Source organism: Dipteris shenzhenensis, chromosome 14 (assembly GCF_047967505.1).
Source record: "Dipteris shenzhenensis isolate YYH24624 ecotype China chromosome 14, Dip_SZ_1.0, whole genome shotgun sequence".
Classification (NCBI taxonomy): domain Eukaryota; kingdom Viridiplantae; phylum Streptophyta; class Polypodiopsida; order Gleicheniales; family Dipteridaceae; genus Dipteris; species Dipteris shenzhenensis.
In genome coordinates, this window is record NC_141609.1 from 55,144,144 (window position 1) to 55,160,482 (window position 16,339).

Sequence of the window (16,339 nt, forward strand, 5' to 3'; positions counted from 1 at the left end):
TTGCTCCAACAGAGACGCGCCATATAAGGAGATAACACATGCACAAAGTCGCGACGGTCTAGGAGTAGCGGCCCTCCTACATTCAAGGAGACACTCCAACACGGAGGTCGGATCATCACCGACCCTGCTAGAGAGGCTCCCACAAAAACGAAGGGTCCAATTCACGAATAAATACTTTAAAAAATCGGAATTTTGCCGAGCACAGGGCCTTATGGGTATTGAGGCATAATAGAGGGGCGAAGGTAATGGCGACCAAGGTTGCTTCTTCTCCGTCTTTCCTGCCCTCCTATTCCCATTCCCTTGCTTCAGCTGCAGCTGCTACTGCGACACGCTGCAGCTTTTCCAAACGCCTGCATTGCTGCGCTGCTCTTGCCTCGGCAGAAACCCAGGTAGAATCGTTTCTCTGCAGTTGGATGTGAAAATTAAATTATGGTTCTGGCAGACTTGGCTCTGAGGTTCTGCTGCTGCTGGATCAGACCGTGGATGTCCAAGTCCAACATGTCAAGCATAGCCTCCTCAGGGCCGTTCGCGAGACAGAACGCGGGTTGGTGTCCTCCGCTGAGCAGCGCGCTCTTGTGGAAGAATCTATGGTCAGTTCATTTGATTTGGCTTCGTGTTGGCGCGGTTTTTCACTAGTCTGATTGCCTTATGTGAAGCGCGTGAGAACGGCAGGTTGCTGTTGAAGCCTTCGATGCCGGCTTTCCCCTGGACTTGAAGAAACTAGATGGAACGTGGCTGTTACAGTATACAAGTGCGTTGGACGTCCTCTCCATTTTGCAGGCTGCTCAATTGCCATTTTTTCAGGTGAGGCGATCGAAGTTTTGGGCCGTATGAAGTAACTGTTTTGATTGCGGGAATTCGACAAGGTCATCTGCAGTTCGTCGCGTTTAATTTGCTCAGGAGCAGACATAGAGCTTGATTGCACTGGTTAAGATTGGAAATGTAAGATGTCATTATGCGAATTAGCTAACTACTTTGGACAGGTAGGACAGATATTCCAAAAATTTGAGTGCCTCGATAGTAAAGCTGACGGGGTCGTGAGGAACGTGGTCCGATGGAGCGTCCCTGGTGTTCTACAAGTTAGCCCATTGGCTCCACCGTTGCATATTTTGACGTAGTGATTGCTTATACTCTTGCCATTCCCAGCAATGCGCGTGATGATTTTCTTACTTTAACCAGGAAGTTGATGGAGCAACCTTGACGGTCACGGCTAAGTTTCGCGTAGCGAGTGCCAGGAACATTATCCTACAATTTGAAGAAGTTCGTTAGCCAAAGGCTTCGATTATTGAGCTCCTAACTGAAAAGGACTATCAAAAATTAAGAATTGCTGAGCGGTCTTCCTTAGTTGTCTATCAAAAGTTTGTTTCTCATCTTTTCCTGGGGCGCGATTGATGCAGGCTAATGTTGGAAGTTTGATAATGAGCGAGGAGTTGCAAGCTTTAATTGCTCCTGCAGTCTTGCCCCGTACATTTCTCAGCTTGGAGGTATGTGCATTTTTGGGAGGAGGATCTTCCGCAACATCTGCTCTCGCCTCACTGAGCATCGGTTTTTTGGCCAGGTTTTGCAGTTCATTCGGGGATTCAGTGCACGTATCCCCCTCAGAACCGAAGATAAAGTCAAAACTGATGTCGGAAGGTACGTTTGAAGCATGCGTTGATTCAGAGCTGATGCGTTATCTTACTAAGTTCGTGAATTCGCTTCAATTCTCCTTGTTATGATGCTCTGTAGGGCTCCTCTTGGACTACTATACTATATTTCGTTCGTGGACAATGAGATGCTTCTAGGGAGGGCACTTGGAAGTGGAGGAATCTTCATTTTTACTCGGACTCAGGCTCTCCAAACCTTTTAGGAAGTACGTCTTGTGCCTTTTCAACAACGTGCCCTGCGTCCAAGGTCTATGATTTGAGATGTTTGGGAGACCTATTGAGCTTCCCGCAGAGTAATGTAGACTTTTGCTGTTTTTAGGATCAGCAGACTTCCCCCTTGCCCCTTGCCCCCTTTTGGAATTATGTTCCCTTCAATCTAAAGTCAATTGGGAGCAACAAGCTATGGTGTTGACTCCTGTCTCTCATGGTCTTTAATCGAACCTTTTATTCAATCTATTTGCTTCTAAGAGGATGCATCTGGCATAACCTTAACTTTGTATATTCGGCATATAGGCTGTATTTTTTCTGTACAAAAATTAATTCGATCAATTCCTGGTCCCAGCCTTCCAATATGTCTATGTATAATGTCACACATACCTGCTCTTGTGAACACGCACTAGCATCCACATTCACACATTCTCATGCACACAGGCGTGCACAAGTCCAAGGATTTAGTTTACACGTCTCTCTCTGTCTCTCTCTCTCTCTACCCTCTCAAAAAAAAAAAAATCCCTCTGCACTTGTGCTCTTAGGATGATGCACAGAAATTGTTGCACAATTCGGAGCATTTTTGAGAGCAAGGTGGGCTTATAGAGACAAGACTACACGCAGCTGACACTCTTTTACAAATCATCTAGTGGAGGCTGTGAATACCTTGGGTTGGAGCACACTCCTCTTCTCACAAGTGGCATAGAGGTGTGGAGAAGAGAATAGAGGTGGGATGGTGCCAATACTACACTTTTGGAACATGTGTAGATATGCTGATAGGCAGCATGGAAATCATGAAATGTCTGTTTTTGGGGTTGTGTTTTGGGGGGGCAGCCTCTGATGAGTATGTGGAAAGGATTTGGAAATGGTTCTTGACTGAAGAGCCTTGGAGAGAGAGATTCTTGCAACGTGCAATAGAGATGGCTCATACTCATGCCCAGCAGGACTGTCTGGCTTCTGAATGAGTGGCAAGGAAGCATGGAGAGAGGAGTACTGTCCACAGTTGATTGCGTCTCTTCTCAAGAAGGACACTTTGCGGACAGCAGTTATTTTAAGGTGGTCAAGGAAATGGACGAGGAGAAATGTTATATAGCGTCCATGCATTTAGGTTGGCAGGCCATCACATGGTCACAGAAGTGGTCGGCAGATCACATTGATCTCGTCAAAAGATTTCCCTTCCTGTACCTGGCACGAGTTCTGTTGCGAACTGCAAAAACAGTTTTTACCACCACGGTAGTTGTTCGTGTGCATGGCCAATCCATTGATATGCAGCAAGGGAAGAATGAGATAGTCTCTCACCATTCCAACAAGGTTTTTGCAGGTAGCTATTGAGCTCTAGAAGGATGGTGATTCCATGTGGGTCAATTTCCTTCATGGCCTTCAGCTGAACATCCAGTGGTATGTTCATGGCTATGCATATGATTGGGCATTCAATCTTTGCTCAGAATTTTGAGCTGATGCATAAGAGACTGCAAGCACAAGTACCGTTCTCAAAGCAGGGTTCTTCATCATCTTTAGACCAGGGAGGTGGTGGTGGCAATCACCAAGCGAAACCCAACAACGAGGGAGGTAATGGTTCACAGAATGAACAGAAGGAGAAAGATGGCACCATGAGCAAGCCATCTTCGTTTTGGAGGAGCAATAACATTACCAGAAAGAGGGATGTTGTTTCAATTGTCACAAAACGGGCCATATGAAGAAGGATTGCCCACATCTTAAGTGCTTCATCACTCTTGACAAAAGTCTCGACGGTTATGGCACCAGCTACTTCAGCCTGGACCACGCCAGTGGTAATGGAGGAGCTACAGAAGGAAAAGTCAGAGACATTGGAGCTGTTGACGTGCTACCAGTCAGAAAGGTCTGCTATTTTCTGACTAGGGGAGCACAGAGGACATTGTGTCACCACAGGTAGTTAAGAAGGCTAGGCTGTCACCGAGTCCAACCCATGTTATAGATCTTGGTTGCTTTCACAAGGCAGACGGTGGATTCTTCACAAGAGGTTCTAGATGTGGAGATGTGCATTCAAGGCTGGTCATTTGTGGGTTACCCTAGTTGAGGTTGCTGATGTAATTTTGGGGCATAAGTCACGAAAGAGTTTCGAGCCCAGGGCCACTTTGACAACAATGCCTCATATATCATGGTTCTAGGATTATAGTCTAGGACTATCCCGATCTTAAGGGCATTCCAAGTAACCCTCTCATTTCAGACGTTCAACTCAAGATGGAGATCCGTCCTGCGTATATCATTTATGTCAATTGGCAGTTCCACTCAATCCACAAAAGGCAACTTATTGCAAGCATTTGATAGTAATTTTCTAACCTCCGGCTTTGCCACCCAGCCGGCCTGAAGACCATACCATAGAGCTTTTTCCCGGGATCTAGCCACCAAGCAAGAATCCATACCGTTTAAGCAGAGCAATTGTGGCCAATCTTGATCTCGTTAGCTTCAAGAGTAGTTACCACTTGCAGCTCCAATACTGTTCGTCAAGGAGAGAGATGGTTCTGTGTGCTTGTGTGTTGAGTTCCGTGCGCTTGTGTGTTGAGTATTGGGCATTGAACAGGGCCACATTCAACAGTTGGTTCCAATGCTGAGGATTGATCAGATTCTAAAGCGATCTAATGGAGCCAAGCATTTCTTTAAGATTGATTTTAAAGGTGCATATCATCAGGTTTGCATTGTAAAGTCTGACATTTCAAAATCCACTTTCAGGACATAAAAAGCATCGCATGAGTTTGTAGTCATGCCTTTTGGAACAACTAAGGGCCCTTTGACTTTCACTCACACTTTAAGAATATGACTAGCAAAATGTCCATCATTTCCCTCAATGATGTTCTGATGTTTCCGAAGGATGAGGCCCAGCGTAAGGAACAGGTATTACAGCTTTTGAAAGAGATTTATTTCTACATTAATGCCGAAAAGTCTGATTTTTTGTGGAGGGAAACTTTTTTGGGTGCATTGTTAACACTAGTGGAATCAGTTCGGATCTTGCCATAATCAAGGAGATCATTGAATGGGAGGTACCCTAGACAACTCAGGAGGTGTGGATGTTCATGGGTCTATGTCAGGCCTATCGCAAGCATATTTGCAAGCTTTCAGAGCATGCGGTGCAGAGTACCAAAGGGGTCGCTTCTTCATGGAAGCAGAAATGGTATTTACAGACTCAACTTTAAAAGCATTTCAGCTTTTGAAGAAGGAACTTACATCAGGCCCTTGTCTTGTGATGGCACAATGGGATCATGCCTTTAATGATGTTATTGATTGTCACGGGGATGTGATTTTTGTTGGCAAACTACCTTGGCTTTGGGGGACTAGCCTAGAGGAAGTGTAAAACTCCTAAAAGTCCCTAGGAACTAATGTTAAAAGTAGGGTCCAATTCTAAGTGCATTTACTAGGCCAAAGTGCTAGGCCAAGGCAAGGAATTAGAGGGCCCAAATGTTTGGCCCAAGGCAAGGCACAAGTGTGACAAACAAGAGTGGATTAGAGGCATTAATGAGCCACGTGGCACTTTATTTGGTTGCATGTGCTTGCATGCACGTTTTTCTCTCTCCAGCTCGCATTTTCCAAAAGCAAGCATCAGCAAAATGATACATGCTGGACCATAATAGATTGGTTCAGTAAATTCTGCTTGTTGACTCCATGCAATAAAAAATAGCACACAGCCTGCCTATTCGTTAAGCATTGGTATCCTATTTGTGGGTTGCCTTGCAGCATTGTATCTGACTGGGATTCAAAGTTTACCAGTCAGTTCTGGCCAGCATTGCTCGAGAACTTTGGTACGCAGCTGTACTTTTCCAGGTCCTTTCACCTGGAGTCGATGGGCAGACAGAAATTTACAATCAGCTAGCATTTGATATTCTCAACTGTTATTTAGTGATCAACAACTTCAATGGCAGTTTTATCTTTGCTTGGTCCAGGCTGATTTCTTTTCATCTAAATTTGCGCGGATGTGATATGAAGCAGCCTTTGGCAGGCAGTTTAAGTCTTTTCTCAAACGGACCATTGAGAGTTTATGAAGCAGATTGGGTTGTGGACATGGGAATCTTATGCTGAGATTCTGAAGTCTGTGAAGGATCAGATTATCCTATACAGACCAATCGTTACGAGTTGCATTATAAAGAAGGCGGCAATTAGATGTACTTACACATCATCAAGAAATGATCAAAGAATGTTCAAAAGAAGTGTCCCAAGCTTCCATCCAAATGCTTCATAAGCACCGTGATGTCTCGTTTTCGCTGCCTAAAACCATACTTGCATTTCTGCAAGAGTATTTGCTCTGGCTCTAGCACCTCTAGTGCATCCACAATCTTGAGAGGATCTTCATTCTTATATTGAGGTCCCACATACGCTTCAACCAAGCCCCATGAAAGATTGGATGCATGCACCATCATGGAGGGGGCCATAATTCCATGGCAATCTCATTGGTCTTGCAGATGATGGGAAAGGGCCCAAAACTGTGGTAGGACTGAATCTTTCTTCAACGACTATCCCGACTTGCTCGCTTCTTACAAGGAGGCTTTGCATCTCATTTTGAAGGGATGTCACATGCCTCCATGCTAATAGTGCAGATATACAGGCTACACACAATTGATGGTGCTTTTGGAAATGGCTAATAGTACATATATACAGGCTACACACAATTGATGGTGCTCTTGGAAATGGTTCATGACAGTTTTAAAAGGGTTTGTGGGAGGATGCACACAGGATCCATGCTCTCTGCTTGCTTCGCCCGCTCTCCCCCCCGCCCCCCTCCTTCCTCATCTTCTCCCTCTTTCTACCCCCGCTCCTAGCCTCCCAGCCCCCCCTCCCTCCCCGTGGGGACGCATTTTCCTCTTCCATCCGGTGCTGCCTCAGGAAGGGGTTGCACGGTTTCATGACCCTTAGTTCATCTTTTGGAGCTGATACCAGGTCACGCAGCAGCTCCTAGCCCCCCTGTGGGCATTTTCCTCTCACAGCCCGTGCTGCCTCAGGAAGGGTCATGCTGTTTCGTGACCCTTGGCTCATCTTTTGGAGCTGATACCAGGTCGCACAGCAGCTCCTCTATTACTCAAAGGCTTTTCTTCTTATGGGGGAGTATTGGAAATAAGAAAGTCTTCTTCATACGCACACACTGAAGTTAACCCCCCTCTGCGGTCTCCAGCCTGTGCACATCAGAAGGAAGCTCTTTGACTAGCTCATTGGCTGTGTTTCCTAGCGGCTAGCAGCCAGCCTAATTTTTGGTAACGGCAGTTCCCTCCAAGGCTTGCTTTGTCAGTTGCAGTTCCCAGTTTGGAGGTGGGTTCAAGACGTGTTTTGTGGCTGAGCCCGTGGCAGTTCGTAGGTTCCTCCCTTGGCATTCTACAGCATGTTATGAAACGGGCCTTCAATAAATCAAAGGGCAGTAAACTAACAAGTAACTAGTCAACACTGTTACATTCACAATTTAGCAAAAGTATTTGTAGCAGATTGGGAGCTAGAGTGCCCCTGCACCAAGACAAAGACACAGATTGGCCCCAAACCTTGGCGCCCCTTTCGGTATTTCTTTAATTAAGTGAGAGGCCCTGAAATCCAGGCTACATAAAGGGTACACTACTTACAGCTGGGGCATTCCACATCCCAGTGAGCAATCACATGCCCTGCATAGCCCTTACTGTTCACTGCTCTCACTACTCCTGGCAGTAGGTCTCCATCCCTAGTCCAGGAAGCTTGCACACAGCCCAGAACTGTTACTAGCAGCCCACTCAGTCACTCAGTTCTTCACAACTGTCACTAGTGCCCAATTAGCGAACTATCCGCTCCAAGAAGAAAAGGGAAAACATACACAAGCTTTCTCCATTGTCCAGGACTGTCATGTCCAATAGTCTCTCACCCTATTGACAGCATACATCCTGAGACATCAACTTGATTTCCATAAGAGAACTGGCATCACAACACAGCAAACACACCTGTACCATCCCTCACGGGGTTCCTGGGATACTTCCCATTCCAAGCACGGATTCCCGACCCTTGCCTACTCGGCAATGAGGCTGTACCAAAGATGTGCCATCTGCCTAGCAACCCTTGCCTGCATGTGACCCATCTCCTAAAGAAACCAAACCATAATCTCTAGTGAAAGTGATCTCCATCCAGCATAGCTATTGGAGCATCCATTTCAGGTCCAAAACACTTGCACTCAGCTTAGGCCTGTTCCTAGCAACCAATACTTGGTCACACAGACTCCCTTAGCTGCCTTGAGTGCCCTCTTAGCCATTCACTTGCCCAGGACAATGTTAAAGCAACGATACACAACTAGCATCCATTGGCAACGCTTCATACTCTGGTAGGCATCAACGCGCCATGTTTACACTTTGTTATGCATTGCTCTCACCAAGCTTAACAGTAAGCATTTAATTCTGATCCCGCGAAAGGCCCTCAGCCCAAGACTGTTTCTAGTAGCCTTACCAGGCCACAGTCCATACAAGTAAAGGCAACCTGCCCTTGCTTTCTTGCATGTGCAGCAATCTGTACGGACCTGAGCGTCCTTACAGCCTGTAATTAGCATGAGTACCGAACAGTTGTACGTCTCTTGCAGCCCGTGTCTACGCCTGTAATGCCGTACAGCGAATCCGTACATCCCTGTACAGTGGCTCTGTACACCGCTGCCCGTACACCAGTGACGCACAGCCATGCCGTACAACAGCATCCGTACCACCTATTAATTGGTAGTACTCGCAGGCCATACTATACATCCCGTGTACTATCTGCACCAAACAATGAGCTGTCCGTATAGAGCTGTACGTCATCCGTACACAGCAGATGATTACAACCGTACAAAGATCGTACGGGACTACGCCAGCATTTAGTTCGTACAAAGGCTGTACCAGCCCGCAATCCTTGCATTCGTGCACCCATGCTGAATGGTACGCAACGAGTCCGTACAAGCATGTGGATATCAACCGTACTCAGCCCGTACTTTAGGTACTCACAGCCAGCAGCGTCTTCTACAACCGTGAAGTCCTCAGCTCCCATGCGTGGCATAGCTCTTTTTCGTAGGCGCCAACTCCCGGGACCGTGAAGTTTCGTAAAAGGGGTTGCATGGGCTTGCCATGTGGCAGCGCATGCCTCGGGTTGCCCCAAGGGTCCCTAGGCCCCCTCTAGTGGGTCCCTTTTTAGAGCCCCACCAATGACTAACTTCAAGTCCTAAGGTTCTTTGGGCCCCTCTTGGCCCTAGACCTTTCATCTGCCCCCAAGGCACAAATGCTAGGGGTTCTAGCACATCAAGTAACCCTTGACCTCACCCCTTGTTTTCCCAAGGTCTTGCTCACACGTAGGCCAACATGCATGCGCCAAAAATCACACCCTCGTGACATGTTATCTCATCAAAGTTCCAAAGGCTGACAGTCCGCCTTTAGAGAGACCTCTAGGGCCGTTCTTTTCCCTGTTGTATGGCCTCTTTTTGTTAAGTTTTGGGCCCCTCTTCAAACCCCTCAGTGAAGATTTAGCAAGCCAAAGTTTACATCAGCTATGGCAGGATTTTGGTGGCTTTCCGCCTCCTCCCTCTTCTTTTTGCTCGAAGTCTAAGGACTTGTGCAAGAGCCCTTCTTTTTTTTTTCCTTTCTTTTCCACCCTTTCCTCTTCGCTCGAGGTGCAACATTCTTGCTTTTTATGGGGCAAGAGAATATTGGTGGCTACCCTTTGGTCTGGGTCTGCTGGCCAAAGGGGCTCTATGGTAGCACCCTCAAATCCCCAACCATTAAGGTTCTCCTTCCTTCAAATGATAAGCAACAGGTGAAACAGGTAGTGCGGTCACTTCAGGACAATGTAGTAGTGTGTAGAATAGTCAGCCTCACACACGCAAGGAGACAAGTGAGAGATTGGATCCAGGCAATCTTGGCTCTAGAAGGGGACCACAGCCATGAGGTCATCCTCGACGGGAGAGGCATCTTCCTCCTCCAGTTGAGCCCCTCCGTCAGCACCGCGGTACTCGTGAAGCAAAGTTCCATTGTCCTTGGTCTCCACTTGGTTTACCTCTTTCCATGGTACCATGGATTCACAGTGGAGGACATGGACTCGACTCATCACGTCATTCGACTCTCAGGGCTCCACGGGAGTATAGAGTCGTCCTTCCCTCCATTGGCCAGGCTTTTAGAACCGTACTAGAGTCTCCCACAAAGACTACAGCTTTAGTTGTGGTAGGTGATGGTATCCCTCAACTTAGGATGGTAATAGAGGAGCCTCGGAGATGATTCTCCTCGAGACCCATGGGGGGAATGCTCTGACAGAGGCTAGAGGTATTTGGGTTACTAGGACAATGTCTTCATTTGTAGGTAGATGGGCCACCTAGCTAAGGATTGTACCAGAGGTCAGAGTCCGACCCTCCCCCAGTAGGATGGATATGGGATGGAGAGGGAGTCCTATGACAATCCTATGGCTCTAAAGTTGATCCTACATCTCAAAAAGGGAGCTCAATTATCATGTATGGTGCTTGTGCTCATTTTCAGCTCAGCTTTATCCCAAAGAGGTCGGGCTCATGCTAGGTTAGGAATGATTCGCTTGCCACCCCATGCAATGCTCACGCAACTACACTCTTGGACGCTTCAGCAGCACACTATTTTGTTTGGGTTATATATCTCCTTTATGCTGCAGTGAGCATAGAAGGCTAGGATTGAGCCAGTCACGACCCTAGTACGTCGGCACGTGCACACAGATTACTCTCCCTCCAAACCCCCTTCAAAGCCACAGAGGTCTAATTCTCAGGATCAAGCTCCCATCCATAGGTGAGCCTTGTTCTCTACCAACCCCTTCCCACAAGCTGGACCGTGGTGAGCTGGAACGTGCATGGGCTTCACGAATGTGCACGTAGTCAATCGCAGTATTCGATACTTCAATAGGAGTTGCAGAGAGCAGTGGTAGGATGGGCAGTAGACTTCCTTTTGATTCAGGAGCACATGTTATCAGTAGTAGTAGATATCAGACCGTGGTGAGTTGGAACCTACATGGGATCCACGATCGTGCACGTAGTTAGCCGTAGTATCTGATACTTCGATAGGACTTGCAGAGAGCTGTGGTAGGACAGGCGTTAGACTTCCTTTTGACTCGAGCACATGCTATCAGTAGGAGCAGATATTTGCTAGATGTATAGTCTGCCACCTTGGTTGTTAGCTCATGTTTTGGAGATCCCATGGCAATGAGCTATGATCTCTAGGAATAGACTCATTCTCTTCTGATAGTCAGTTTTTCCATTTGTATTGACAGTCCCTGGCTCTTTTTGGAAGCTGATTTGTATGGTGTTTTTCAAGCATTAATAAAAGTCTCCTTTTTCTAGGGTAAAGGGTTTGTGGGAAAAGACACGGCTAGAAGTTAGCATTTGTGGGAAAAGACATGGCTAGAAGTTAGCATTTGTTAGGTGGTTGGCTAATGCAAGGCTCAATGTAATGAGTTCCTTGTGCTGTGGACTCCACTTCTGCCTTGACTTTGGGATGATACGAGAGAGTGGATACATTTGTCTTCGTAATTGCGGAGGAATCAAGAAATGGATTGAAAGATATGAAAAGGCAAAAAAACAAAAGTGGGAAAGACAGAGCTTTTAGAAGAAGCAATATTGGTTGATGGCATCTAGACAGGTCACTTTGTTCTTAAGCAAATGTGAGATAACATAGCAAGAGATGTAGTCATGGAGGCTTGTTAGAGGGGAGAGATAGTGACTGGCAAGAGAGAACAATCGGCCAAGCTTTGTGATCTCCACAAGCCATTCTTTGATGCCACTTGAAATAACACATGCAATCTTCTCATTCTCACTAAGATAGATATGAATGTCGTATCTACATGCTAATAAACTCTTTTGATTTTCATGTTTAGCATATTTCATACCAATACAATGTGGTTACATGGATGTTAATTCATGTGAGAAGGTTGATGCTTGGTTATAGATTCATGGAAATTTCTCACAAGAGAATCATGCCACTCACGTATTTCGCTCTATCCCCTTCCATCTTTTGGTCACCTTGCCTTGCCCTCTCCCTTGTTGTACTAGTACACTTTCATATAGGGAGGGAAAATGCAAACTAGAGAGAGTTATTATACCAAGACAACCCATGATTGACTTGTTGACTATTTCCTTGCATGCTTCATTGTGCATATATACCTTTAAAATGGCGTTGGTCTTGTCTCGATCCTTCTCCTCCTGTTTGTTTTCTTATGACAACCCAAGCATAAAGGACCACTTAAGATTTATGTAGAACATGTGGAGTGGAGGCCTAAGGGATTAACTTGATCATTAGCTTATAAATGGTCTTTAAACTCTAGATATTTACTTTCTATGGGGTACCATGCCTTTTCATCTATCAAGGTTTTTTAATCAAGTTCTTAACATTCAATGGCAATGATGCACACTTGTGCAATCATATCATGTCGCTCATTGGTCATTCATGGTTCAAAATATAGTCCTCTATAATTTGAGATCTTTGTCACTAATGGGTCTTGAAATATGAAAGACCTTATTGCCATTTCAAAGATATAACATTTAATGGCAAAGATGCATGCTTGTGCAATCATGTTGCCCAATAGTCATTCATGGTTCAAAATATAGTCCTCTATAGCATGAGATAATATGTCTTGAAATATGAAAGGCCTTAATGCCCACTAGTCTTTCATGGCTCAAAATACAATCCTATATAACATGAGGTCTCTCTAATGGGTCTTGAAATATGAAAGACCTTTATGCCATTTCAAAGATTTTGAAGCTTATCCACTACTTGGTGCATGGCATGGGTCACTATATGCCTACTTTGTGCTATGGTAGAATATAATACTTCACAATCATCACTGGTCATGTAGACCAACGTGTGGATTAGAGGCTAAAGAGATTAACTGCCTCCATAGCTTATCCAAAATATAAATGGTGAGGCTCTTCTTTAAACTCTAGAAAATTACTTTCTATGTGACGCCATCCCTTTTCATCTATCAATGTTTTTCCATCTATTAAGCGATTCTGAGATGCTAGTCCATAAGTTGAGCTGTTGAAGCACTATAAATCATGTTATATTAGCCTAGATATTATAGGTATATGTGACAAGACCTTCTTAGGTATTTTGTCCCCTTATGTATATTGTTCATACTATCATGCTCCATGCTTATGACAGATTGTTGCATGCTTATATGTCTTCCTGTATAGAATCCATCATTTTGAAAGGCATAGATGAAGTCATGCTTTGCCTTTTTCTTGGATTTTAGCATTGCATCTTTCAAAAGCAATGTGTGAAGCAGCCTACAACAAAATGCAGACATGAGAATTTTTCTTTCAAATAAATAGAACTCCTCTTATGGTACAATAATACAACTTTTCTTAAATAATGTTCCTTACGAAAAAATGGATGTCACACTTATATCAAACCATCCATATGTAGCTTGTCTATTCAAAATGAAAATAACTATGACAAGATGTGATGATTTGATCATTTGTATAACATTATCTTTAAGTCTCAAGGGTTTGGGATTAAAGAGCTTGAAGTTGCTCTCGTTTTGTAAAGGATCTCCTCTTCAATGCCCATCCCTTTGCAGGGGGGATCAAAGTATGCGTATATCATATCTTGCATCTAATGTCCGATTGAGCATTGCACAACACAATAGAACTACACACAATTTCATAAAATCAAATTTGTAATTCTATGATTTGATTTTATGAAATTGTGTGTAGTTCTATTGTGTTGTGCAATGGATGTTGTGCTCAACCATCCATATGTGGTTAGTATATTCAAAATGTAAATTGTTATGATCATTTGTCTTAACATTGTATTTTAAGCCTTATGGGTTGGGATTGGGTTGGGATTGAAGCGATGAAAGTTGCCCCCATCTCTTAGAGGATCTCCCCTTCATGTCCATCCTTTAGCAAGGGGCAAAGTATCCATATAGCATGTCTTGCATTCTATTGCCCAAACTTAGGAGTATTGCACAACATAATAAGTTACACACAATTTCATAAAATTGTAAAAGAAAGAATCTCGCACAATTTATCCATTATTTGCTCTTAATATGAAGTGGGATGGAAACCACAATGTACCCTACTCAAGTACTATAGGGAAAGGATTTGTCTATAGAATATCGAGACTTTTTTGTGATAGCCTTGACACTAATATTGATGGTAATATTAGAATATCTTTAATGCTTATTTTGATGCTCTCACCATTTTAGAAAAAGCAAAATAAAATTTTAGTATTAAAAAAAGAAACGGTAGTAGTGGGATTTGGGGTGCATTATATGGTGGCCAAGATGACTTTTTAAGCTTGGCCATTTTGACAATTTCTTTTAATTCTTACCCGCTAGTCTAGCCTCATAAACACAGCCCTCCAAAAATGGTTGTTAAATTTGCTATCCCGGTCACTAACAATATCGGCTAGTAGCCCATACAATCTATAAATATGCTCCACAAATAGCCTAGCTAATTTTGGAGTTTTAACATCCTAATTGATAGGAATAAAATGAGCCATCTTGTTCAACCGATCAACAATTACCCACATAGAGTTGTGCCCCCTTTGTGTCCTAGGTAATCCCACAATAAATTCCATGGAGATGCTTTCCCATTTGCTAGATGAAATCTCCAATGGGTGTAGGAGACCTCATACCTTAAGGTGTTCAGCCTTATTGACCCAGCATTTTTGGCACTTCAATACATAATCTTGGATGTCCTTACCTATTCCAGGCCTAAAGAATTGCCTTTTCAGAAGCGCATACGTATTCTGAATTCCCGAGTGTCTAGCACTCGGACTATCATTAGATGAATCGTCCACGTGATCCTCTAACAACACATCCACACCATCATGTCATCATGTACTAAGTCTTTGATTTCCTAATGGCGCCTAATGTCATTATTATCTGGGACACATACTCTACCCTTGTAGAGCAGGTAGCCACCTTCAATAGTATATTTTTTCCACTTGAGTCCTTGATCACCAACTTGTGGTGTGTCACCATTTCCATGCGACTCCTTAGTGAAAGCCCCTTGATTAATTGGATCCCTATTTCTAATTGCTTTCCATATTTCAGAGAAGTGAGATCAAACTCACATTTACCCTTTAAGGACTTTATGAAATCATTTTGAAATTGAGTAAAACTTAATTCATTAACAATTGGCATTTGGCTAAGGGAGTCTACTACCACATTGAACTTGCCCTTCTAATATGTCAATTGTATATCAAACTCTTGCATTAATTTAGCCCATCTAGCTTTTCTGCCTTTAAGCTATGGCTGTGATTGCACTTAATGTTCTCCTGAAAAACCTTTATTGCAATATCTTAGATACAAACACACTTCACACACTAACAGATGCTCATCCCTACAAGGCTTGTTGCATTTGTGAACAAGTGAATCACTATCACAAGAAGAAACAAGAGCTTCTATCACTACAAGCTCTCCTATACTCACACCGAGCATCTGCTCCAAAAAAGAATAATATAGAAGTATACTACTCTGAAGAGTCATAGACTCATGCTAGCATAGCCAACCAGTAGCTAGAAGAGGTGTCCTATTGGTCGCCCTTGGAGATCCGTGGAGGGTCGATTCCCATGAGAGATGAAGGGCTCATGACCCTTCCATGCGTGCAAACTCCTCAGAGAAGGTGATTGCCACCTTATGTAGAACCACATAGAAGTTGTACTATGCCACATGGCATGCTGCCTCCATCCCCTTCACAACCTTAGCAAGGTCCTCTACTCCTTAGAGGTTTACTATTCAAAAGCCAACGGAAATCTAAAGTTGGAACTTCAAAGCAAATAGATTTTGTTTCTAAGTTCAACAAATTTCCCAATTCGAAAAGGAAGGGGCACTTTAAGAAGGAGGTTCCTAAGGCACCACCTAAGAAACCTCAAACACAAAACTATCCTATCTTGAAGAAAGAGGATTATGAAAGGGGCAAGCAGGAAAATCTTTGTTTCAAATGTTTGGGCAAAGACCATGTTGCTTGGAGCTGACCTAAAAATAAACAAGCGGGAGCTAAAGCCCCAAATAGACCTCCACAAAAACAAGTACATGCACTGCAAGTGTTGTCACTAATGGTACTAAAAAGTACATTGAGCTAGAGGTCTATCATGAGGATAGCACCCACATGTGCTGTCTATCATCAGCAATGTGGCAGAATGTGGCAGGCCACCTTTGGTCCTCATGATTTAATGAGGATGCATGGAAAAATTTAGGGGCAAAGAGTAAGAGTGATGGTGGATGATAGTGCAACACATAATTTCTTGGACTACTTGTTAGTTAAGAAATTAAAAATGCAAGAGAGTCCAAGTGCCCATAAATATGTGGTCTCTTTGGCAAAGGGCAGTGATAAAAAAGTTTGGGACATAATGATACATGGTGTAGAGGTGGATATTCAAGGTTATCAAGATGCCTTGGATTTCCAAATCATGCATCTTGATCGAATAGATGTAGTACTTGGTCGAGAATGGTTATATAGCCTTGGGCGTAGCTTACAGCGGAGTTATCTTAATAACTCCATTATGTTTGAAAAAGAGGGTAGAAATTCAGATTGTACCCAA

General features: G+C 44.0%; 1 protein-coding gene across 3 annotated transcripts; it reads left to right on the top strand.

The window, feature by feature from the left end:
• Positions 1–214: 214 nt before the first annotated feature.
• Positions 215–2,183, top strand: LOC147894840 (Plastid-lipid associated protein PAP / fibrillin family protein). Of its 3 annotated transcripts, none has more exons than XM_087384903.1 (8): positions 215–389; positions 477–590; positions 673–804; positions 993–1,079; positions 1,180–1,260; positions 1,398–1,484; positions 1,559–1,635; positions 1,729–2,183. In XM_087384903.1, the coding sequence occupies exons 1-8, from the start codon at positions 246–248 to the stop codon at positions 1,847–1,849; spliced, it is 843 nt and encodes a 280-aa protein (XP_087241029.1). In that variant the 5' UTR covers positions 215–245; the 3' UTR covers positions 1,850–2,183. The 3 variants fall into 3 exon arrangements, with proteins under 3 accessions (XP_087241029.1, XP_087241028.1, XP_087241030.1); XM_087384902.1 differs by having other exon boundaries at positions 984–1,079; positions 1,729–2,181; XM_087384904.1 differs by lacking the exon at positions 1,180–1,260 and having other exon boundaries at positions 984–1,079; positions 1,729–2,182.
• Positions 2,184–16,339: the final 14,156 nt, after the last annotated feature.

Bases quoted from the DNA above. Each gene is read 5' to 3' on its own strand.
- LOC147894840 (XM_087384902.1), top strand. From the start codon at position 246: ATGGCGACCAAGGTTGCTTCTTCTCCGTCTTTCCTGCCCTCCTATTCC. The intron at 390-476 runs GTAGAATCGTTT...CTGCTGGATCAG, and splicing joins TTGCCTCGGCAGAAACCCAG to ACCGTGGATGTCCAAGTCCA. The intron at 805-983 runs GTGAGGCGATCG...TACTTTGGACAG, and splicing joins CTCAATTGCCATTTTTTCAG to GTAGGACAGATATTCCAAAA.